A 24143-nucleotide genomic window follows, 5' to 3' on the forward strand; every position below is an offset into this window, starting at 1 on the left:
CCAGCTTCCCTCTGTGACTCGCAGTTTGAAAAACCGGCCCTTCCTCCACAACCCAGGAGGACAGGCGCTCTGCAGCCGCCAGCCGTCTGCACCACGGAAATTAAGAAAGAAGGAGCAACACCCCAAACCTTATTAAACATTCACATAGAAAACTGAAGATATTCTGGGCAAAAGAAGTGTTTAGACAAAGGCTGTCTGCTTCCATTTCCCCGTTAAGCGGGGACCAGGCGGCTGCAGGAGGAAAGAGAGTGACAGTGGATTCCATAAATTAACTGAAAATCCCTCTTCTCGGAGCCCAAGTTATCTCTCCGTTGCCTGCAGCTCTGATTTAGAACGGAGCCGGCTTGTTTACCGGTTTAATTAACGCTCCTTTTGGAGCAGGAAGGAGGGAAGGAGAGATGAGTGACTCGGTGATAAACAGGTGTCGCTGGGCCTGTAGCCGAGCTCAGGGCCTCAGTGGCAGCCTCATCAGGCCTGACGGGGCCTGACCCGGGGCGAGGAAGGTAGATGGCCCCGTGGGAAGCGCAGTAGGTGAGCATTATTTTAACTGCGAGCCTGTGATTGGAATGGCTTCCCGGGACAATCAGTAGTTGGGGTTTTTCTTCTTCCTCCGGAGTGCATTCTGATTCTTTCCTGTTGCTGAGCTGGGAAGAAACAGACCTTGATGATGCAGGTCACAGGCCTTTTCCCTCCTCTTCCTCCTCCTCTGCCTCAGCCTTCACCTCAAAATGTAAGGCAAGAGCCACTTTCTGGAGGGAGCCTGGCTCCCGCAGCTCAGCTCGCTGGGGACGTGCTTTCGGCTCTGAAAAAATCCCTGGGCTTTCTCTCTTTATTTACTTATTTCGGCTTTTCGTTCCAAGAGCCTAAGATCTGGGATTGGCCTGTCCTCGGCCGACGTGTTTCTGTGACCTTACAGATAACAGGGAAGCTTGGATGGGAAATGAAATTCAAGCGCCAGCTAATTTTAAAAACATAACTAAAAACTCACTCCCGTGGGGGGATGGCAGTTTTCTGTCAGCACCGGCTGCACATGTTTTTAAATTAATAACTAGCCCTGGTATTTGCTAAATGATGGCAAATACCAGGATGGGGGGGGGGGGTTAGTAATTACTCACAGTAGGGGCCCAAGGGGAGACTATAGGTTTCATGACTTAAAGTCACCTGTCTGCGCTGCCTGCTGCCTTTCTTCCAGCCAGCATCCCGGAGAAGCGAGCAAAAACAGAAGCTGCGTCTGTCAGCCATGCTGGACTTTTGGGAGAAAAGAGCTTTAAGAAAAGCAAAAAACACAAACTACAGTTATTAAATAAATAAATAAATATAAATATATATATGTGTGTGTGTGTGTGTGTGTGTATATATATATATATATATATATATATATATATTAGTGACCTGGTGCACGAATTTGTGCACATTGAAATGAAATTAATTAGAAGGTGGCTGGCGGGGCAAGATGGGGCGAGATGGGCTGGACACACCCTGGAGCCAACCTCCTGCAATCCCTCCCAGGCCAGCCGCACCTGGGGTGGTGCCGTGGCTCGAAAGGCTTCTGTGGTGTGAGTGGGGTCCCTCCAGCAGGTGGGGCCTCTCGGCCTGGCCTGTGGGGATCGGGCCGAAACTGGCTCTCCAACATCCCCTGATGGGTCCTGGAGTATGAGAGGGCACTCTGCAAGGTTGCTGTCGTACAGGGTGTAGAACGCAAACGCAAGTGTGCAGTAAACCAGATTCGGGCCGAAAGCGCCCCAGCAACAACATAACCCACGGCCGAAGGTGGAATCTTGCCGCCCTGGGAGGATTGGGCTCCCTCCTCTCTGGTTTCAGGGTGCATCACCCGAGAACTGCTGCTGCCAAGTCACTGCAGCTCAGCAGCTCCTGCGTTGAGCGTCTGCCCCCTGGTGGTCAGTGCACGTCATAGCGACTGGTCAGATGGAGGGAGGGACACTTAGCATATTAGCCTTTTATATATAGACTAGAGGCCCAGCGCACACGAAATCGTCTCTAAGCCTAGCCTGGCCTCCGTTGCATGGGCTCTGCCACCCTGCGATGCTACATGAAACTCCCTGCCCCCGGATGCTCCGTGAAACTCCCCAGCCCCACGACTGCTTCGTGAAACTTGCTGCCACCTGGGTGACTGCTCCACTAAGCTCATGGCCACCGGCGAAGCAGCCCACCACCGCCGCTCAACAGTCCCCAGTCCCACCCCACCGCAAGCCCCCCTCATGGTGAGCGGCTCAGGGGCTGGGGGAGTGGGGGGGGGGGAACAGAGAGGTGCTCCATGCACTTCATGGTGACCGGTCGCCCATTCGGTTGTGACACCACCTAGCTCTTTATATATATTAGGATATTTCAGAGAGGAAGGGAGAGGGAGAGAGAGATAGAAACATCAATGATGAGAGAGAATCATTGATTGGCTGCCTCCTGCATGCCCCACACTGGGAATCGAGCCCACAATCTGGGCATGTGCCCTGACCAGGAATCGAACCGTGATCTCCTGGTTCATAGGTTGACATTCAACCACTGAGCCACGCCAGCCAGGCCAAACTACCATTTATTGAATGCCTACTTGGTGCCCCTGTGTGATACTGCAAATTCTGACAGCTTCCCTGCAAGGTGGCTATGCTCAACCCCAGTTAAGAGAGAGGTTTAGAGAATTCCAAGTGCTTTTCCCATGGTCACCAAGCTAGGCAAGTGCCAGAGTGAAGAGAACCGGGGCCCCAGGGCCCTCACCTTTTTCACTCTCTGTGAGGTAGCAGTGGCCCTAGATACCCACATTCACGTGGAGATGGGGACTGCATTCTAGATAAGATGGGTTACAGGAAAGTTCTTTTTGCCACCTGTAAAATTCCACATCAAGTTCATGTTCAGGTCTATGGGGGACCCAACACACATATAAACACAAAGTACTTTGCAGAACAAGAGAGATTTCTTTCTGGAAATATTTCTACACTAGGAATAAAGGTCTTTCAGTATCATTGCAGGTTCCACTACCCACTAATGTGTGACCTTGAACAAGTCACCTCCTACTGTCTGAGTGAAGGCTCCTCTTCTCCGATTGGGTACATTAAGAATCCTACCTGCCTCACATTGGGGGTGGGGCCAAAATGAGCTGACGTGAGCTCAAATGCATTGGTCACTGTACAGTTTTATGGCCAGTTTCCCAGAGTTACGAGGTCCATATTAAGACTATATGTGCATATGTTTTTGAAAGAAGTGAATTACTGCACAAGTGAGGGAAATTTTTCTTATTAAATATGAGAGTCATTACTTCCTAATTTCTAAACATGAAAATCCTGGTCATATTAACACTGGTGCTAAAAGTGTATCCTAAAATTATAGAATTTTGATGGAAGAAACCATTGGTAATAATAATAAATATTATATTAATGATGGCTAATGTCACTCACTATATGCTAGCCAGGGGTGGGCAAACTTTTTGACTCGAGGGCCACAATGGGTTCTTAAACTGGACTGGAGGGCCGGAACAAAAGCATGGATGGAGTGTTAGTGTGAACTAATATAAATTCAAAGTAAACATCATTACATAGAAGGTCACGGTCTTTTTTTTTTTAGTTTTATTCATTTCAAACGGGCCGGATCTGGCCCGCGGGCCGTAGTTTGCCCATAGCTGTGCTAGACAATGCTCTGAGTATTTCATATATGCCAGTTCATCCTCACCATACCTCTAGGAGATAGGTCCTGTTATTATCATACCCATTCTACAGATGATGAAACGGAGACACAAAGTAATTTTGTTACATACTTTACAAATAGCAGAACTATCACTGGAGCACAGGCAACTAGGCACTGAAGTCCACACACTTAGTCACTGTGTTATACTGTTACTCACGAAAGAGTATCTATATTATCCCGACCACATTTTTAAGATGGGGAAAGTGAACCTCAGCGAGGTTCAATTATTTGCCCATCGTCATCATACATCTGTTTCATGGCAGAGCTGAAAGTAGAATTGGGGTCTTCTTACGCCCAGTGGTGGTTCTATTATAACATAATTGCTACTCATTTCACCAGGCCTGCAGCTTTCTCTGGAGAGACAGACTGCCTGGGTTTAAATATTGGCTCTACCACCCCGGTAACCTCTCAGTCTAATGAAGTAATGCATAAAGGTATTGAGCATAGTTCCTGGCAAAGACTAAATGCTCAATAAACCCTTCAGAAATTTAAAATGCAGAACACAGGAAGAGAAGCATGAACAACGAGGAGGCCCTGACGTGGAGGTCGCCAGCCCTACTTAGTGAGTTGGCCTAAGCCAGTGATGGCGAACCTATGACACGCGTGTCAGAGGTGACACATGACTCATTTTTTTGGTTGATTTTTCTTTGTTAAATGGCATTTAAATATATAAAATAAATATCAAAAATATACATCTTTGTTTTACTATGGTTGCAAAGATCAAAAAATTTCTATGTGTGACACAGCACCAGAGTTAAGTTAGGGTTTTTCAAAATGCTGACACGCCGAGCTCAAAAGGTTCGCCATCACTGGCCTAAGCTAAGTTGAAGGACGAGATAGGCATGGCTGGGAGAGGGGGAGAGCCCATCGTTGGGGAGGACTCTGAGGCCAGTCCCTCAGACAGTAGTGAGTCTGAGGAGTCGGGACATTGAAATAATTGGCCAGTCAGAGGCGAGGTATTGACTGAGGAAGACAGAGGAATGGAAAGGGAACAATCAGAAGCGCTGAAAGAAAGCAGGTTGGGGAAGACCAGAGTAAGGAATCTGGCTGCCTCAGCATTCAGTCTATCATGGGCGGGTCCTCTTCATGCTGGTGTCCCTAGACTTTGGCAATGGTTGTTTCAGCCCCACAGGGTGAAGAAAGGACGGGGTAACACAGGGCTGAATGCTGAGCAGGAACCACAAAATGCCTGGCTGACAAGAAGCCGCCCATGGAAGAGCAACACCTGGAGAAGGGTATGCTTGTGGGGTGGGGACAGCAACCTAGCTGAGGAAGAAGAGAGTCCAGCATCGTAGGGAAGGGAGGGGCTGAGCGGAAAGCTGGGACCACTGCAGTGATGAGGCAGCTGCTTGTCAGGTGTGGCTGCTCTTGAGCAGGAGGGGGGGCGGGCACTGCTACATGGACGACGGGGGCAGGCTTAGGGAGAGCTCAGGCCTCATGAGGAAGATGCTCTGGTCCCAAGCACAGGTGCCCTGTTCTGCTGGCTCTTCCCCCAGAGGGAAGGACAAGAACAAGAATTGCAAGGAATATCAGGAGCCCTGTCCTATGACCTGGTCTTCAGGGATGGGCAGGAAAGCTCTTGGGCATTGTCAGGGGAGTGGTGGTATTGCCCTCTATGGTTTCTACCTGGTTGAGAGAGTTAAAGGGTCTTGAGATTTGGGGAGACACATCCATCTGATTTTGGGAAAATATCTGAAGAACGTGAAGTGGGGAAAATCTCTCTCTCTCTCTCTCTCTCTCTCTCGCTCTCTCTCTCTCTCTCCCTGCCACCCCCGAAGGTGTGACAAATAGCAGATGCTCAACAGCTACGTGTTGAAGAAATGAGCCAAGGGGGTGCTAGAAGTACTAATTGAGCATTCAAACAGGTACAAGAGTTTGCAAGCTGCAGTAAGGTGGCTTTACCTCTGCCCCTAGATTCATGAGAGAAGGAAAGATCCTCTCTCCAAGTCAAGGCCTCTGTGGACCTTTGGCCTTTCCTGTTACCTCATCAGTAAAATGTCCCAACTGCCCCACTGGGGTATTGTAGGGATCAAATGAATTACTTGATACAAACATAAACCAGACAGGTCAAGTAAGTCTAAGGTACAGTATTGGTATCTTCTCTGTAGAAAGAGCAAGGAATATTAAGTGAGGAATTTTTATGACTGAAAATTTCAAACATGTGCTAACGTAGAAGAATATAATGAGCTCCCATGTTCCTGTCTTCCACCTTCAACCATTGTCAATCCATAGCCAATATTGTTTCACCCCTCCTCATCCTGATCATATTGAAGCAAATCCCACATATCACGTCATTTCAGCTGTAAATATTTCAGAGTATACTTTGAAAATACAAAGGTTCTTTAAAAATATAACCACAATTCCATTATCACATTAAAAAATTGATAGTAGTTTCTTAGTATCATCAAATACTGAGCCAATGCTCAAATTTCCTCATTTATCTTATAAGTGGTCTTTTACAGATGGTTTTGCAAATCAAGATCCAAATGAGGTCACTACCTTGCATTTAGTTAATCAGGGAAGGAACTTTTCCCAAGGGCTTAGCTTTGTCCTCTCAGTCTGCAAAGGTTGGGCAGGAGAGCTTTGGCCGGGGTTAGCCAAGAACCGACCAGAGTAGTGGTTCTGAATGTTTTTGACCACTGATTCATCACTTTGAAAGAGGACTTGGACAATTATCAGCAGATCAAGTAGCTGTTATAAGGTTTGGGGTCCCACAAGAAAGGAATGTTTCTAGGGGTGCATGTGGAAATTTGTGGGGACAGACACCTGCTCCTTTGCTAAGGTGCAGTTTAAAACAGATACTTTAAAAGCAGGCACTGGGACTAGGACCAGATGGCATATAATAAATTCTCAATAAACCCTCCTACCAACTATTCAAAGAAGATTTAATAACCTTCATTCTCAAACTCTTCCAAAGAATTGAAGAAGAGGCAATACTTCCTAAATCATTTTGTGAGGCCAACATTACCCTGATACCCAAAACTGGCAAGGTTAACACACACGTGCACACACACGTGCACACCAATAAAAACTATAGACCAATATCTCTGATGAATACAGATGCAGAAATCCTAAACAAAATACCAGCAAATCAAAGACAACAATATACCACAATTCAATGGGGTTCATTCCAGGCACACAAGAACGATTCAACCTATGCAAATCATCAATGAGAATGTTGAAGATAAACTCTATGTACTCTTGACTGAAAATCCTTAGGTTGTCCTCCGCTTGACTGATAGTTTACATATGATTCTAAACTGAAAATCATTTTCCCTCAGAATCTTGAAGACATTATCCTCTGGCACTAGTGTTGCTGAGGAGAAGTCTGATGCCATTCTTACTGCTATTCATTTGTATGTGACCAGATCTATCTGGTTGGAGCCTTTTACAATTTACTCCTTATGCTGAGTTTTGAAATTTGGTCAGGATGCGTCTAGTTGTTAATCTTTTTCAGTCATTGTGCTAGGAACTCAGTGGCCCCTCTGATGTTAGAACTAGTCTTTCTTCAGCCCTGGAAAACTTTCTTCTGTGGTTTCTTTGATAATCCTCTCATTTAATTTCTGTTTTGTTTTGTTTGTTTTTTAATTTCTAGGATTCTTATTAGATAGTGGATTATTCCCATATGTCTTTTCTCTCTCTTTCATATTTTCTCTCTGCTCAATACTTTGTGAAATTTCATCAACTTTTTAGTTCTTTTACTGGATATCTTATTTCACCAGTTGCATTGTTAATTTCTGAGAGCTCATTCCTGTTCTCAAACCCCCATTTTTAGAATGTAGTATCTTCCCAACCCTTCCTGAGAATCCTTAAAAAATTTAAAGCGATCTTCTGGTTTCTGAATTATTCCCCCAGGAGTGAGGTTTTTTTTGCTCTTTTTTATATATTTCTTTCATTCTGCTGGTTCTCCTCATTCCCCACATATGCCAACTGGGTTACCAGATGGTGTGGATTTACTGTGCAGTTATGTACATGTCTTGTCTGAGGAGCTTCCCTGAACCTTTGAGGTTTTCTGGGTGAACTGGCTCCCATGTCCGGCTGCCCCTCACAGAACATTCTATGTGTGACTTCCTTCAGCTGGTTCCTCTAATACAGTGGTTCTCAACCTTCCTAATGCCGAGACCCTTTAATACAGTTCCTCATGTTGTGGTGACCCCCAATTTCATTGTTACAAATTGAACATAAAGCATAGTGATTAATCATAAAAACAATATGTAATTATATATGTGTTTTCTGATGGTCTTAGGCGACCCCTCTGAAAGGGTCGTTCAACCCCCAGGTTGAGAACCGCTGCTCTAATACCTGCTCCCATACACTTGACATCCTCCAGAAATTTGTTTACATCTCTTATTTGGTAGTGGCCTCCCCCATCCCCTGCTTAATATTATGAATCTATGTCTTTTTGGAATTCTAAAACCTTATTTTAGCATGATTTTTGGAAGGATGGGAGGCAAATATGTATCCTGGGTTCACCATCTTAAACTCTAAGGAGATTCAGAAAATTTTATTGCTTCAACATTATTTCTTTACAATTTTAATTGCTCCATCGTTGAGTACCTTGGTTCCATGAGCCAGGAGGTCCACCCGAGGCAAAGGGTTTCCCCAGGAAAGTGTTGTTCCATGAGCCCTCACTCTTACTATGGTACACATAAATTAGGTCTGTTTTTCCCAAATATGTTCCTGCGCAGGTCTGAGGTCCCCAGGAGATAGAGGGATGGTGGGCCCGAGGGTGGGCCCTTCCTTGGACGCACCATGCCCCCCCTCACCACAGAGCCCGAGAGGCTCTGCAACACCAAGCGGGCTCCCCTTGTCTTTCATCTGCTCCCATCCCCAGCCTGGCGGAGCCCTTACATGCCCTTCAGTCTCAGATCCAGCAACCATTTCCTCAGAAAGCTTTCCCTGGTCCCCTGCTTCAAAGGTCCCTATCATATGGGCTCATGGAACAACTTTTCTCCCCTTTACGAAACTCTTCTTTTTAAAAATATTTTTTATTGATTTCAGAGAGGAAGGGAGAGGGAGAGATAGAAACATCAATGATGAGAGAGAATCATTGATTGACTGCCTCCTGCACACCCAACACTGGGGATCGAGCCCATAAGCCGGGCATGTGCCCTGACCAGGAATTGAACTGTGATCTCCAGGTTCATAGGTCGACACTCAACCACTGGGCCATGCTGGCTGGGCACACAACTATCCTTAATTTGTAATATCTGTGGAGCAAGATCACGTCTATGTTCTGTTCATGTGGATGTCTTGGCCCCTGAGCACAGTGCTGGCACAAAGCAGGTTCAATAAATATCTCTTGAGTGAATGAATGATTGTGAAGGTGGCCACAAAATAAACATTCCTTCAGCTAAGAGATTACCTGGGTGAGCCCAAAGTGCAATTCCACACCTACACCCCCCTTACAGGTCTGAGAACCTCCTGGGCCCGCCATCCAGGCCCTCGTTGGCATCGCCTAAGGCCTGAATCACGGGCTGCCTTGGCTTCGGGAGCCTCAGCTCTGCCCTGGGTGAGCCCAGCGGTAAGGTGGGCAGATGCCGGCACCGCCCACAGGGCTCGAGGCTCGTCTGGCCTCCTGACAAGCCAAGCCTTCTGCGGGGACTTTGTCTGGAACCACTTTGTGAATCATCTCTGGACAGGCGCCCTGAAACCTGGGAGGAGGGAAAACCACCGACTTACTCCAGGGTCCAGGAGGACGTTTCTGAGCTGAAGCTGCAGACCCAGGGGGTGGTCCAGAGGCTGCCCAGGACCAATGGCGACATCCCTGGCGGGGAACAATGGAGCCCCGCGTACACCTCAGCTACCTTTGCTGCTCGGGCTGCCCAGGGCGAGGCCCTTATTAAATTTCGGATTACCATGTGTAAAGCACAGTCTGAATTTTGTTTGCTCTGCCACGCAACTGCCTTTCCAAACACTCTGTCAGGGCTGTAGCTAATCTACTGGCCAAGGGCTTAACCGGCAGGTGGCCAGGAGGCCCCACCAAATTCCTCCCGACCCTTTGTTACCTGGCCTGGCAGGGAGAGACGCCTTGTTTGGGAAATGTTGCTCCTCCCCCCGGACATTTTCTGTATTAGGAGTCTTTTGTCGCCGTGCATCTGAAGCCGGGGATTATGATGGGGAGGCTGTCACCCCGATTGTCTCCTCGGAGGATAAGGGGAAAGTTTGTGGGTTGGCCTAATGAAACCTTTATTTGGGGGGACAATGCTATTCCCATTAAATTAAAGCCCCGGCTTTAACAATGCCTCCGAACAAACCGCATTTGAATATTTAATTTGGGATGGGAGGCACTGAGTCAACACCCCTCTCCCTTCAGCCCCTTTTTGGGAGACTGTGCAGCAAACCTGAGGGAGGTTCCTGACTTGTTGACGTCAGGTTAGCAGCTGTTGCTGCCAACATCAAAGGTGGAAAAAAAAAATCTAAATCTTTAATATTCAATTGACATCAAAGAATGTTGCTTAATCCCAACATTTAAAAAAAAATCCAGCAAGTGAATGCTGATCAGATAAGCGAACCAACTAAAATCTGTCTGTTGTGGGCCTTGTAAGCAACATAGAGCTTTGGGGTGAGACAAGTCCCTACCCAACGTGATTCACGACCCAAGACCCAGCCCAAAGGCCCCCTGACAATGCAGTGCAGTGCCTCAAACCCCACCCAGGTTCCTTCCTCATTGTTCCTTCTGGAAGAATCTCTACGAGAAAGGAATGTCTAAATGTGCTTGATTTTAAAAAAAAAAAATGGCTGTAGTGACGTCAAGTGCACTGCAAGGGGATGGAATTTTCTGTATCTTCCTCCTCTACCTGTCACCAGGCAGCGAAGCGACAGGCACCCGAGAGATACGATTGTGTGTGGGCTCTTCTGCACTGAGTCAGAGCCACCCAAGGATAATTCCTCCACGGATCATTGGCACAGTTTTCATGTCCCCACACGCAGCACATCAGCTGATTCTCGGTCTCCTTTGCACCTCTTACTTCCTAGGGGAGCCCCATCTTTTGTTCTGACCTCCCCGATATGATACTCAATCCTATTATGTTTATGTGCTGGCTCTATTTCCTCATCTCTTCTGCTTTCCTTCATTTGCATAGTCTTTACCGAGAGGAGAGATGAAGCAGCTTGATCACACTGTAAGGGTGTGAACCGCACACCCACACACTTGATTTCTCTGTCAGAAACGTGGTTTCTGCCTTGCGGATGAAGATGGGAAGGGAGCACAGAGAAGGAATGTCTCCGGCATTGCTGGCCTGGTGGCCCTGGAGCCTAACCTCAGCCCAGGTGAGCCAGCCACAGGGACCCCATTTGGGAGCAGCAGCTGGGGCCACTGTGCTTGACGTCACCTGAGAAATTCTAAACAAGTTACCAATGACCATTCCAGAAGTTAGCAATCAAGTTCCAAGCAAAGGAATCACTTAAGGCGATTGTAGAGACTGGCCACCAGGACCACCCAACCCACCAGTTACCACTTGGGGGCCTGGGAAGCCAGAGCCTAAGTTCAAACAAAGTTCCTTTTCAAGCAGGCTGTGTGTGTGTGTGTGTGTGTGTGTGTGTGTGTGTGTGTGTGTGTGTCTCGGGTGCAGGGAGGGTTGGTGGGCCGGGAATGCAGGCCTGGCACACAACTTTGATGGGTGGCTGACCCCTCCCCAATCTATCTGTGGTTTGGACCCAGATGTGCCTGCATCTGGTGGAGTGGATTGCCTGGCATCTGTCCAGGTCATGCCCATGACAGCCACAGAGCTAAGGGCCCTCTGCTCAGCCATGGCTCGATTTCGCTATTTAGAATCTCACTCTGATGCTGAGAGAATGGGCTTTGACACCTCTGCGAGTCTAACAACCAAGCACTGGCCACCCTTCTTTCCCTCTGCATTCAAATGAACCTATAAGCCTTATTTCTAGGTAGGCCTCTCCTCTGGGCAAGGGCATCACAGGCAGAGTGGCCAGGGTGCATCCGGGCACATCATTTTCTCAGCAAAAATGGTGGCAGGCCAGAGGTGGTGGGGAAGCCAGCTCTCCTCTCCTTGGGCAGGTCATTTCACCTCTCAGCCTCCATCTCCTCATCTGCAACAAGCGGGTACTAACAGCCATATGCCAGAGGCCTTAACACAATGCCTGGCACATAGTAAGTGCTCAGTAAATGTGAGATGCTATTTCCCTTTGGGTCCTTCTAATCCTTGATTGGGGATTCTGTCCTTTAAATAGTCCCATGACTGTAGGAAATGTAATCTCTGAGAACAACTTTTAGAGGTGCTTGTTGCGGGGGAGGAGGGAGAGGGAAGAGGTGGTGACTGTGGCAATTCCTAAATTCAACCTAGAAAAGAGGGTAGAGATGGGGCCAGAGAGATTCCTGGGCTGGCTCTTGTCCAGGCCTCCTTCCTCCGGATTTCCTGTCCATTATCCATTATCCACTACATGGCAGATGCCAGGACACCTGAGAATGGAGGCACTGGCCCTTGGGCTCTCAGGGCCCATCAGAAGGGCTATGCTTGTCTCAGGTAAAGTCCTGCACCTGCACACGCACCACAGTCAGACCTGGGACCTGGGAGCAGAGTCCCAGTGCAGGTATGTCTTCCCTCCAGGTCCTTGGAAAGGTAGCATCACGTCAGCAGTCCCAGTGGCCCCTATGATGCTCCCCTTCTGCCCCTTCTGGGCCCAATGTTCCTTCCTTAAGGTGTCCTCCCTCACCTGGCACCTCCTGCCCGAAGGACCTTAACAGTCTCTCACAGGGCCTCCTACTTCCTCTCTGGCATCGCGCCCCCCCCCCCACCCACTCTCTCAGCATCAGTAAATTTCTAAATAGAGAAATCAAGACCACATCACTCCTATTCTTAGATCCTCCAGTGGCTTCCCATTGAAATAAAGCCCTTTCCCCTTTATGGCCTACAAGGTCCTGCAGAGAGAGAGAGGAGTAGTTTGCCTAAAATCACCGGTTTGCTATTGGTGGAGCCCAGGCTAGAATTTATTGTTCTGTGTCCATTGTACTTTCTCCTGCAGCCCATTTTCTCTCACGTTCTTTCCCAGGAGCCTGAGAGTGAGTTGCCTTTGTACATAGGCTGAATTTCTGAAGGGTGAGTGAGGCCTGGGGGACCTGCATCCTATTTTTGTGTTTTCAAAATGTTAGTGACTATGTAACTCAAGATGTTTTTAGCACATTATCTCGAAAGCTTCGGTGCATTTATGGATGCAGAAAAGTACCTCAGAGAGAAAAGAGCAAGGATTGTATCAGTTACCTACTGCTGTGTAACAAACTGCCCCCAAACTTAGTTGCCTAAACCACCGTTTACTAGCTCATGATTCTGTGAGTAGGTATTTTGGGCTGGACTCGCTGGCTCACTCATGCGGCTACAGTCAGCAGCTAGGTCAGCCCCTGGATGTCTTCACTCACATGGTTGGAATAATGGGGGTGAATGGGCCACACATCTCGAGGGTCTGGAGAGATTGACCAGTCTCCAAAAGCATCAAAAGAGAGCAAACACCAATGTCCAAGTGGTTTTCAAACCTCTGCTTGCACTCATGTTTACTAATGTCTCCTTGGCCAATGTAAGCCAAGTTCAGAATCAAAGGGAGAAGAAATAGACTCCATCTCTTAATGGGAGGAGCTGCAAAATATAGTTACCATTTTTTCCCCCAATCTTCCATAATGGTAGAGTCAGAAAATATTCATATTCACATGAGAAGATTGTAATCATCCTAGGGTTTATCTAGTCTGCTAGGAGTGAGGGGGAGGAGGCTGTAGGGAGGGGCTTAGAAGTAGCTCCTAGCTGTCAGTTGAGGAAAAAACAGACAGCCCTGGGGAATGTAAGCTGGGGACCCTGAGCCTCTCACCCAGCCCAGGTTGTCTTGCAGGGCCGGAAGCGGGCTGACCAGGAGGACCCAGTGGAGAGGAAAGACCTCGAACAGCTCAGGGGCTCTTAGCAGCTTCATTCTTTTCTCTCCTGGCATCATGAGATGCTGCTTATGTAAGAAAAAGGAGAGAGAGAAAGTGCCTTCCACTCAAAACATAGGCCAGTCAGGGCTGTGGCCTTTGTTCCTAAAAATGAAGCCTGTGTAGGAAAACGAAGGCTGATGCACCTGGAGGTGAAAGCAGAGGTCAGGAGGGCAAAGCTTTTAAATGTGCGGTCTCCCGCCTGGGAGCTGCATGGTGGCACGCCCCGAGCTCAAGGGGAGCTGGCCATCAGAAGGCAGACTGCGAACCAAGGCAATGACTTTCTGATCCTGTCTGACAGAGACACGCCGAAGGTCCACATTTCCTCACTGCCAGACTGCAAACCATCAAAACACGGAATTGCATTTACAAAGTGGAGGCCTCCTCCCACTCCTTCCAGACTGACCCTCACACAGCAAACCAGTATTTCAGATCCCTCCGCCAAACGTTGCCCTGGACCTGGGTGGTGAAGAGGCAGAGGGGGAAACGCGGCTCCCGGGCCATTTTCTTGTAGCTGCAGACAAATTAAAAACCTCCTTACCAGCCATTCATTCCCAGGAGGCCTCTTCCTTCCTCCGCAGGGGGCTGCAGTGCGGGAAGGAGGTCGGATGCTGGGAGGCTGGGCCTCCCGGGCTCTCAAGGAGGGGGAGCCTGCAAGAAAGGCGCCAGAGAGGCCCTAACCCCGAAGAAGAGACTGGCAGGCAGGGAGTGGGGGCAAAGTGCAGGCCAGGTCACTGGGGAAAAAGAAATCTCAAAATAAGGGAGTGGGGGAAAGTTCCACTTCCACCCTAATGATGAAAGAAGCCTGGGTAAGAGAGGGGGCGGGGGCGCCCGAAGGAGGGAGAGCAGGAAGTGAGACGTTGCAAAGAGCAGAAAGTTTCTGAACCGCACGGGCTATTGACGGAGCACAGGCCCGGGAGGGGCCGCCTCCGCACGCAGAGGCCGGTGAACCACTGATTTTGAGGACCTGGAGGTGCATTTGCTGGGGGCTCCCAAAGAGGAAGGGCAAAATGCCCTCTGAAGGGTGGGACGAATTGATTTCCCAAAGATGAACAGCATCACTGCCTCCAAATGCCCTCTCCAGTCCCCCTCCATCTCGCCTGGAGGCAGCAGGTGACCTGGGCCCAGGCCCCCGGAGGCGCCTTTGTTCGGGGGCATTCTGCAGCCCGCCCCGCCCCCACCCCTTGCACCTGGGCGGCGGCCTCCACATGCACTTGCCCACCCTCACCCTGGGCTGGCCCGCGGGGCGGGCTGGGCGGATGCCTTTGTATGTGAAAAGCCGCGAGTCCTCCAACTCGTTTTCCCTTCTGGCTGGACACACTCGCTAATGGTTGTCCAGTTCACTCTGACAGCCACGGAAACCCACGCCCGGGAAAAGGACGGTTAGCCGGCAACACTTTCTCCGGGAAGACAAGTTTGTGACCGAGGCCGCCGAGCGGGATACCCTCACTGTGGATGGCGAGAGCCCGGCCCTTGGGGAGCTCGGCTCTGCCCTCCGATCCGCAGGTGCGCCCCGCTGAGTTCTAATCCGACCCCTCGGAGGTTTGCTAATTTAATTGTGTAATGGTCCACACCTGAGACGTGCCCTTAACTATCTTCAGGACATGACTTAGCTTAAAAGAAAGAGTATTAAGAGAATTAAAATAAGAGCATTAAGACAGGGACTTAGACATTGAAAGCTCTTACCATCTCTCACACATCCGAGTCAGGCAGAAGGGAACTGGAGGAGGGGGTCGACCTCCAGTTAGAAAAAACAACAAGAAGTAATTAAAGTTCTTGCCAAGTGATTCTGAAATATGTATTTAGCCCTTGTAAGTTAAATACCTTGGGTTTTTTAACGAGCGATTTCCCCAAACATCTATTATTCACGTCAGTAGGACAGACAGTAAAGCACTGTAAGATTTATAGAAACTAAAAGACTTCCCATGTTAAAGGTTAATGAAAGTGTAATTTGAATCATGAAATCTTTATGTGTCGGCTCAGTTTACACCGAGGGCTCATTAAGGATGCGGTGGGGACCGCGGGCGGCCGGTGACGTCACAGCGGGTATTTAAATGGGCGGGGCCAGGCTGCCGCGGGGATGGAATTCTTTAAAAATATAAAAGGCTCCCTCCTTCCTTCAGTCTCTCCAGCAGTCAACTTCACCGACAGCCTTGGTTCCACCCCGAGGATTTCAGTGAGAGAACACGTTCGAGGGAATCAGGAAGCAGAGAAAAGGTCACAAATAAGCGCTTCAGGAACAATGAAAGCTTTTCTCTATGCAGCAGTGGGAGAGTTGCTAGAAAAACTGGAAAGGTATTAATCAGAAGTGGCTATAAATCCTCTGGAGTTTTGCTCTTATAAAACTCCTCAGAGAAAGTCCTGAAGGAAATGCAGGTCAAAGCCCAAAAAAGCTCTTGATCAGAGATTGCTGGAGGAAAAGCTTCCCAGACGCCGTTTAATAGGCAGCAATCACCCCAGGAGTGGGGAAGCCAAGTACGCTTGAAACATGGTTGCAATTCCTAATAGGTCTTGTCACACTTAAGGCACTGCAAGCTCCATCCAACGAACAGCTGAAGCTAGCTGGCGATTCATAAAGCCAACAGTTTAAAGTTTATTATGATGAAAGCACTTAATGACAGCCATCGCTAGGGGCCCATCATTTATAAAGCTGTGCTGAGTATTAGACATGTAGCATGACCACCAATTTTATGTCACAATTGCTACCATAAAATGACCTTTGGTGATTTTTGCTGCATGTGGTGGACAGCTCTTCCTTCACATTAGTGCTCTGTGGCTTTCTTTGCAGACTATTATGCTGTCTAAAGCTTATTTGGCACTGTCGTGAGCCTCAACCCTTGTTATTACCCCGAAGGCCTGTCTTAAAAAAAAATAAATCTCATGCTCTATTACGCCACTCCAATAATTTACAGTTCTTACCAGCCTTGGTTAGTGTAATATTTTAATGCAAATATGCTTTACCATTACATTTTATGTAAAAAGAAAAAGTTCCCATGCTTCTGGCTAGTGTAATATCCATTTGAGGAGTTCACTGAAATCAGCCTCTCATTCTGTGGCCTGGTCTCATTGAATGGGCACTCTTTTCCCTGGTCGGTCGGTTAAAACACCTCCAGAAAAAAAAGGGGGGGTAGGGGGGCTAATTAAACTTCCCTAGAGAATGAAAGATTTTTTTAAAAAGATCCTATGTGTGATAAACCCACCTAAGGCAGAAACACCGATTCCTATTTCCCTACCTCCAGTCCCCATGCAAATTTACATTATTTAATTAGGATTCCATTTTCCAACCTGCTTTGTGTAGTTAGAAAGTGTTTGAATACACGGCCACTTTACTGCTCCGATGCAAACCGCTGCTGAGAAAGTGGTCTGTCCATGCTACACCACCTTTAAATTGTGTATATAATTTTATAAATGATATAAAATCTGCTTCTAGTCCCTGAAAAAAAAGAAAAAGAAAGAAAGAAAGAAACACAAGCATGGCACACTGCAATTTTGGAAGGATTTAAAATATGTGATTTCTGCTGGTACCTACTGTATTGGGTTTTATATAAAGCTTTTTTCAATAAGGTAAATTGTTACATGACAAACTCATCTTCCACCATTATCATCCGCTGTTTGTGTTTAACAACAGGAGTCCCGCTCTAACAAAACTGTTGTAATGGCTGCACAAATTACTCAGCTGAAAGCTTTCACCAAACAAAACAGTATTAATCAGCAGTTCTTATGAAGGTGCTAATTAAAAACAATTTTCTTCCTCAGTTTGCAATACTAAAGCCATCTTCACTTGCACAGTTTCCAATATACAGCTACTGTATTTGCTCACACTTCAGGCCCTCTATTAACTATTGAATCTCCTATTAGCCATTTTATTACGTTTCTGTTCACAAGCTTGTTGACATTTTAAAAGTCACAGTATGATCTGTTTTATCTATTAAAAAATGTATTAATTGAAAAGTCAGGGGGACAAAAAAGACAAAATGTAGACTCCAAATGCACAAGCTTCCAGGGCAGACAATGCGGTGAGCATGTAGCCGCAGCCTGGGCAGTGAGCTCTCTGGCTAAAATGAAATCTGAGAATTAAAATGGCATTTTAGGCTTAATAAACACCATCAGGCTCCTTCCTAATCTGGAAGTAGTCCTCTCAGGAAAAGATATTTGCCCTCTGTCGAAATTCAGTTTTGAAGGAGACCTAGTCTTACTTTCAAATCAATCTTTCCTCTATGTGATGCAATCAGCAGAAGACAGACACTTCCTACAGTCTGAACTCAGAGTTTAATCTGGGGTGGAGCCTGGGACCTGGAGCCCAGATCTATGGTCTAAACAGTTTCGTCTTCCCCGTCAGTGTGTGTGTACTTATGTCTGCATATACTTGGATCTCCACGTGGCCAACCTGCTCGCCACCCTCCTCAGTCCTGATGGGCAATGCCACCAAATTGTTTGGCATAGATTGGAAACGAGCCAAATGTTGACTAAGTGCAAAGACAAACTCCAAGGAAGCTGGGTTGAGGGAAGAGAACAGTCTATTTCTATTTAAAAACAAACACATGAATAAAAAACCCAAAAGTTTAACCCTGAGGGGAAGGCATGCCCCATTTTGATAGTGGAAAGAAGAAAAAAAAAATCAAAAAACAAAACAAAACACCACCACAACCACCTCCTGCCTGTGGTATTAAAACCAGGTTCAAAAGCAGTTAACTAGTTTAGGACAGACACCTGGCTGCTGCCATAGGGCTCCGGAGGGCCACTAATCCTTCCATTCACTCGGTTAACTGCTGGCTCCCCCAGACTGATTCAACAGGTATGCAGTGGTAAATTCAGCCCCTACTGAAGCCAAAGGGAAAATCAGCAAGGGGCGGGCAGCTCTTCTCTGAAACACCCGAGGAACCAGCCAGAAAAGCTTTTATGCCCCAGACAAGTTTTCTGCTGAATACTGAGCACCTAAATTACCCTTCCCTAATGGAACTTACATTTTCATGCTCAGTCAAAAAGCCAACAAAATACACAATTTATACAAAATAGCATCAACCTCTTAGGTAGTCTTTTCTAGCACTTTTATCCCAATTCACAGCGTATGTCCTGCTATAAAATAAAATAAAATATATTTCTTATAACCAACTTATATGTGGCTGTTCATATCACCGCATTAGAACTGACCATGGGCGGTATTAGAAACATTCTCACATCCAACCAGATCTACTTAGCATGACAAAGGGAAAGGAGGAGTTTTAGTAGAAGATACAGGTACAGGGGGAAGGGGAGTATCATGATAATTCTTAAGATTTCCTAAGTAGACAGGCTTCCTTTTGAAACAAACACATGCATAATTACATAGTAGACAATTATGGAATGGGGCACTTCAATGCATAGTACACAACCCAATACCAATGCATAGAAATAATTCTTAATTATGAAGCTCAAAAGAAATGTACATGGATCGAGTTTCCAAAGCAGCTATATTTTCCCCTTCTCAATATCGGGATTTCATTAAAATGTAAGAAACTAAAAAACAAACAAAAAAACACTGTTAAATTATTCAATAAGATACAGCATTTGTTACCCCAAAACTTCCAGAGAACCTGGCTAGGGACGTTTCTGGATGAGGATCTCATAAAGAGGAGACCCATGCAATCCTCAACATTTTTCAGGAGATTCTCTAGGCTTTAATCACACAATAAGCACACTTGTTTACTAGGTATCTCTTGGTAGGAACAGCTCACTTCTTACACTGTCTCAAGCTTAGGTCACTGCACACCCTATTCTTAAATACGAAAAAGATAAAAATACAAATAAATTACGGGTTTACTTTTTAAAATACAATTTCTCTTAGAGAAATAAACACTGGATTTCTACACCCACAACACACGAATGCAAATTGAATTCTTGCCAATTCATGTATTTTCATGAGGAAAAATGGAAATAGTCTCATGATTCTGCTGTCCTGTATTTGAAAAGAAAAACAGAAAGAATAGACCATCTTAGGTGCTACTGCTGGGATGGGTTTTCTTTGTCTGGCAGATTTGGTTGCAGGTTTTACAGAAGAAATAATTCCTGCTGTATTTCCGCCAGGACAGATGGAACTACCCGTGTTGCCTTTTAAAACATCCCCAATTCTAATTTTTAAACAAGAAAATATGAAGCCAGTGTGCTACCTATACAGTCGCCAAAGGAGAGCTGCCACTAGCTGAACTACTCAGCTAAATGGCTGGTTTGCATTGCCCTGGTCTTTATCTAGCACTGAGAATAGACTGCTGTTTTATCCAAAGAGGAATAAATTGCTGTTATTGTGATGTTAGCCCATCACTTGGCATTGCAATTCAAGTTTTTGTGAGAAAGAAATGTACGATCTAACTGCGACTTGACCTATGCCTTCCGAGATCCATCTAGGTGCTCTAATGGAGCAGAAAAAGTGGTGAATACAAGGACATGCAAACTGATGGTGAAAAATTTGTTTGATGATAAAAGGGAGCAGAGAAGACATTTGAGAGTCGCTGTTTTTATGACAGCTAAGTTTGTTTAACATGCAAAAGGGTTCCCCCCTCCCACAGTGTCCCTTTAATTGCACCACACTAACTACATGCTTATAAACATAGGAGGATGTAACCTGCTAATGACATGACTACTAAAGTGGGAGCAGATGATTCCTTACAGATAAACATCTGAATTTCCACAAAAGGCATTACAGCATCTCATGGATGCACTAGGCAGGAATATGCCTGGGTTCCCTGCAGAAAAGGCATTCTCCCTTAATCCCAGGTAGCACCTATTAAATGTTTACTATACACTCGAATCACCGCATATAACAATATATACTTACTTTAAATAAGATAATTGTGTGATTGAGTTTTTAAAACTCCCCCTGGTTGCAGTTTAGTTTATCAACCATTTATTCAAAATTTCTCTGGAAAGGACCTATTTTGAAAGAAGCCTGGAGAACAGCAGCCGTTAGATGTGAGCCCTGATAAAGGCTCACTTTTCATTCATAGTCAGAGCCTAAATGTGCTCTTCTTGTACCTAAACAGATAATAAGCACTCAGCACACTCCTCCTCCTTGACACAACACATTGAGACTAATCACACATAATTGGAGAGGAGGAGCAGAGGGCTGGCCACGCTATTGTGTCCAGAGGACAAACGGTCAGTTTATAAGGCTTTGGGCTGATGGAGTCATTTCTTATACGTCTATAGGGGAAAAAACCGCCCTGTTTAAAAGGGGGAAAAGAATGAGCCAGGGAGATAGAAAAAGAGATGGCAGCTTTAACACCAATTAATTTGAGGGAGATAAGAAAGATATGCTTTATTTTTATTAACCAGGATAGAATCGTCATGTTTGCGGTTTTATACATTAAAAACTACCGCCACCCAAATGGAACAAAGACCAAGGTATTTTTTTTTTCAAAAATGGGGGTGGCAATCACCAAAGGAAATTCTGTCTCAATTAGAGGCAAAAATATTTAGGGTGCTTACAAGTCCAATTCAAATAGCAGATAGGCTGTTTATAGATATTTAAAGACAAACAAAGGTTTAGTGCAGGAAGAGAGGAGGGGGATGGCTGGGGAATAATGTGGGTGAGGACAGGTGGGCTCCATAATCACACGTGGAATGTCGCCAAGGTGGCGGGGGGCCCACGACTTGGGGGCTGGACAGGAAGCCAATGGCTTGCTGCATATTACACACATTACAGATTTCTGGTTTGGGAAAACATTCCCTGTGTACTTGATGTTTTCTTCATCTTTTGAGCAGCTTAGTCTTCTATCCACTCTTGGTTAAAATAAGCAGAAGTGGGTAATGAAGGTTTTCTTCATACATATCCTGGTTTTCCTTTTTCAACTGAAAACAGTAATAGAAAAAAAGAAAGGTAAGGAGACTCAGATTAGGAATTTTTACCAGTCGATTTAAATGTTGAGTATAACGAAGACTTCTTACCTAAATATATTGTTCTGGAGAAAAAAAAGCAACTCAGTGGCACTGACATATCAACGTGACGCATCAAGATGAGAATCTTTTTGTTTTGTTTTGGTAGGGTGTTTTTTCATAAACAGTCACCCTGCATTTGTGACCCCCAGGAACTGTGAGGCACTTCAGTGAAGGCAGACCTGGCCAGCCATTTGGCATAGAAGCTTCCGGGAATCCAGCAAGGCAGGCCTCTCAGATCCCCATTTGGAGACCGTGGCAACACCTGGGCACCAGGGAAAGGCTTGTGGGGCCCAGGACATTTCAAAGACTCTCCAGGTCCTTCCTAGGGGTTTTAATATTAATGATAAGTAACTCAACAATTCTTTTCTCCGAGGGAAAAGCGTATTCCAACAATCAGAGCAGCAGGCTTCGATGCCGCTCAGGTGAACTCCCGAGGGCCTTCCCAGGGCAGGCAGATGTGCAAATCCCATCAGCAATCTCCAATCTGAAGTACACTTCTCCTCATTGGCTAGAGTAATTCTGATAGTCATATTTATATGTATTCTAGCAAATAATAAATTGCTATTTATAAAGACAAAATCAATATTTTTGAGCCAAATTTTAATTCATTTTTTAATTTGTAAGAATCAGAAATAAATACCTTTTTTCACTATACATGGAACCAATTCCTTTATTATTTCAAATCAGACAAACCTCCCCCTCCCCCTTGAAGCTAAATGAATGGCTCCAACATGACTCTTTCCGGGATTAGTAAGTCTGGGGCATAGCTTGAATCTTTTCAAAGCGCATGTTCCTTCCATATCATATTCCCACACTGTGGCCCGCCCGCCCGCACTGCTCAGGACAGGAGCAAGGAGCCTGCTCTTCCTTTTCTACGGGGGAAAGTAAAGGCACCTAGTCTTTACTTCCAAATCCATTGCCCTAGGATCTGATGGTGGTCCAATCACTCACGTGACTTCATTCTGTTTTCTTACACGGAGTTTGTTCTATTTACAGATGAGTAATTATCTATTTAGAAAGAGCCTCATGGATTTCGGTTGCCACCAAAATAATGACAGTGTTATTTCTAAACACACATCCCTCAATATCACTAATTAAAAACAACAACAAACACACAAAGAAATGGCTTCCCAAACTTCCCAAACCACACCCACTAATAGGGGCCTATCAACTGTAAATACCTTTGATGTCAGTTGCCGTAGTGATAGAAGGAGCACACTGAAATACTTCACAGAGGGAAGAGGGGCCAAGCTAGCTAAATTCTTCCTCAGGGACTGGGGATAAGGGAAAGGTGATTACTCAGCGTGAGTCAGCTGACCTACTCACTCACAATGCACTAATATACAGACTCAAATGAGCTCTTTATAAAGTCCCTGAGGTAATATGTGGGGTAAATAATTCTTCTGTAAATATGGGTTAGAAATCACTTTTAGCTTGGATTCTGTGCTGACCTCTGGAGGCTGAAGCCGAGGCTTCCTTGCTGGGAGGGACCGGGGCCCACCCCGTGTTGAAGGTGAGCCCTTCCCGAGATAGGGAAGAGCGGACAACCCTACACCCCAACCCAGATCATTTCCGAAACCAGAACACACACAAAGCTGTTAGGCAATGTTTGCTTCGCTGGGGGAATGTTCTGTGGTTTAAGAATAATTCCATTTTCCCAGGCTGTCCTTCTTTGCCCAATGAATAATTATAATGTTAAGAAATACAAAAGCACCTTGAAAAAAAAATGAACAGAAGGGAAATTATGAATAAAACAATTTTTCAATTTCATAGGTTAAAACAGGGTCTTTGCAGACTGAACCAAGTTATATAGCTGCTATTAGTCACATTATGCTTTACTTCCTAATTGGATGCCACACGCTCAGCCTCGCCGGGGCGCGAACAGCAGCAGCGGGAGAGGAGTTCAGACTGTTTACCCTTTACAGTACCCACCATTATCAACAGCCCACCACACAGATGACAAGCACCAGCCACTTGTGATGTGGCATTTTGAATAGAAAAGCAGAAGTGCAATATGGCCGTGCTTTTCACACAATGTACTGACTTCACAGCCCAGCCGAGCCTCTCTTCATGGCTAAGTACAGAAATACAGAAAATAAACACACGGGTGGTTTTGTGAAAGTTGAGAGAGGGGGGGAAAAATACCTGTGGCGTGTAAAATTATATTTCAAAGAAAATTTGCATGAATGAGTGCAGTTTTATCAACTAATTTCAAGCCAGGGGCGATCTCAGAGCCAGGTCTCTACCTTGCTAAACCATTTGCTATCTTCACATCCTTCAAGGCTCCCAGCCACACCAGCGGGCAGTGCATTTCCTTCCCAGCCCCGGGGAGACCCAGAGGTTGGGTAGGGGGAGGGAGGTGTTTTATTTTTCTTTCCGTTTCCTGGACGAACAGAAAGGCAGTATTTTAAACACACACACACACACACACACACACACACACACACACACACACCCCACACCTTTAGCTGCCTGGTCCCCGGGCATGCTGGCTGCATGGTGTGGGCACCATTTAGCAAAAACACTGGCAGAAAAGTGCAGAATGGCACCGTTTTGATTACAGGCTTGCTTTTGAACGGAAATAAAATTTCACAGTTAACAATGAGAGGTGAAAAGTTTAAGAGGC

General features: G+C 46.1%; 1 protein-coding gene across 3 annotated transcripts in view; it reads right to left on the reverse strand.

Moving 5' to 3' along the window:
* Positions 1-20843: 20843 nt before the first annotated feature.
* The window catches only part of CAMKMT (calmodulin-lysine N-methyltransferase), a 276279-nt gene continuing 272979 nt past the window's right edge, over positions 20844-24143 (reverse strand). For all 3 annotated transcript variants that reach the window (XM_023747208.1, XM_014447683.2, XM_006083398.3), the window contains one exon: positions 20844-21430. In XM_023747208.1, the coding sequence (XP_023602976.1) occupies positions 21353-21430 (78 nt within the window). In that variant the 3' untranslated portion in view covers positions 20844-21352. The remainder of the gene's footprint in view (positions 21431-24143) is intronic.

The sequence above is a fragment of the Myotis lucifugus genome, unplaced genomic scaffold (genome assembly GCF_000147115.1).
Source record: "Myotis lucifugus unplaced genomic scaffold, Myoluc2.0 scaffold_6, whole genome shotgun sequence".
In the NCBI taxonomy this organism is placed as follows: Eukaryota; Metazoa; Chordata; class Mammalia; order Chiroptera; family Vespertilionidae; genus Myotis; species Myotis lucifugus.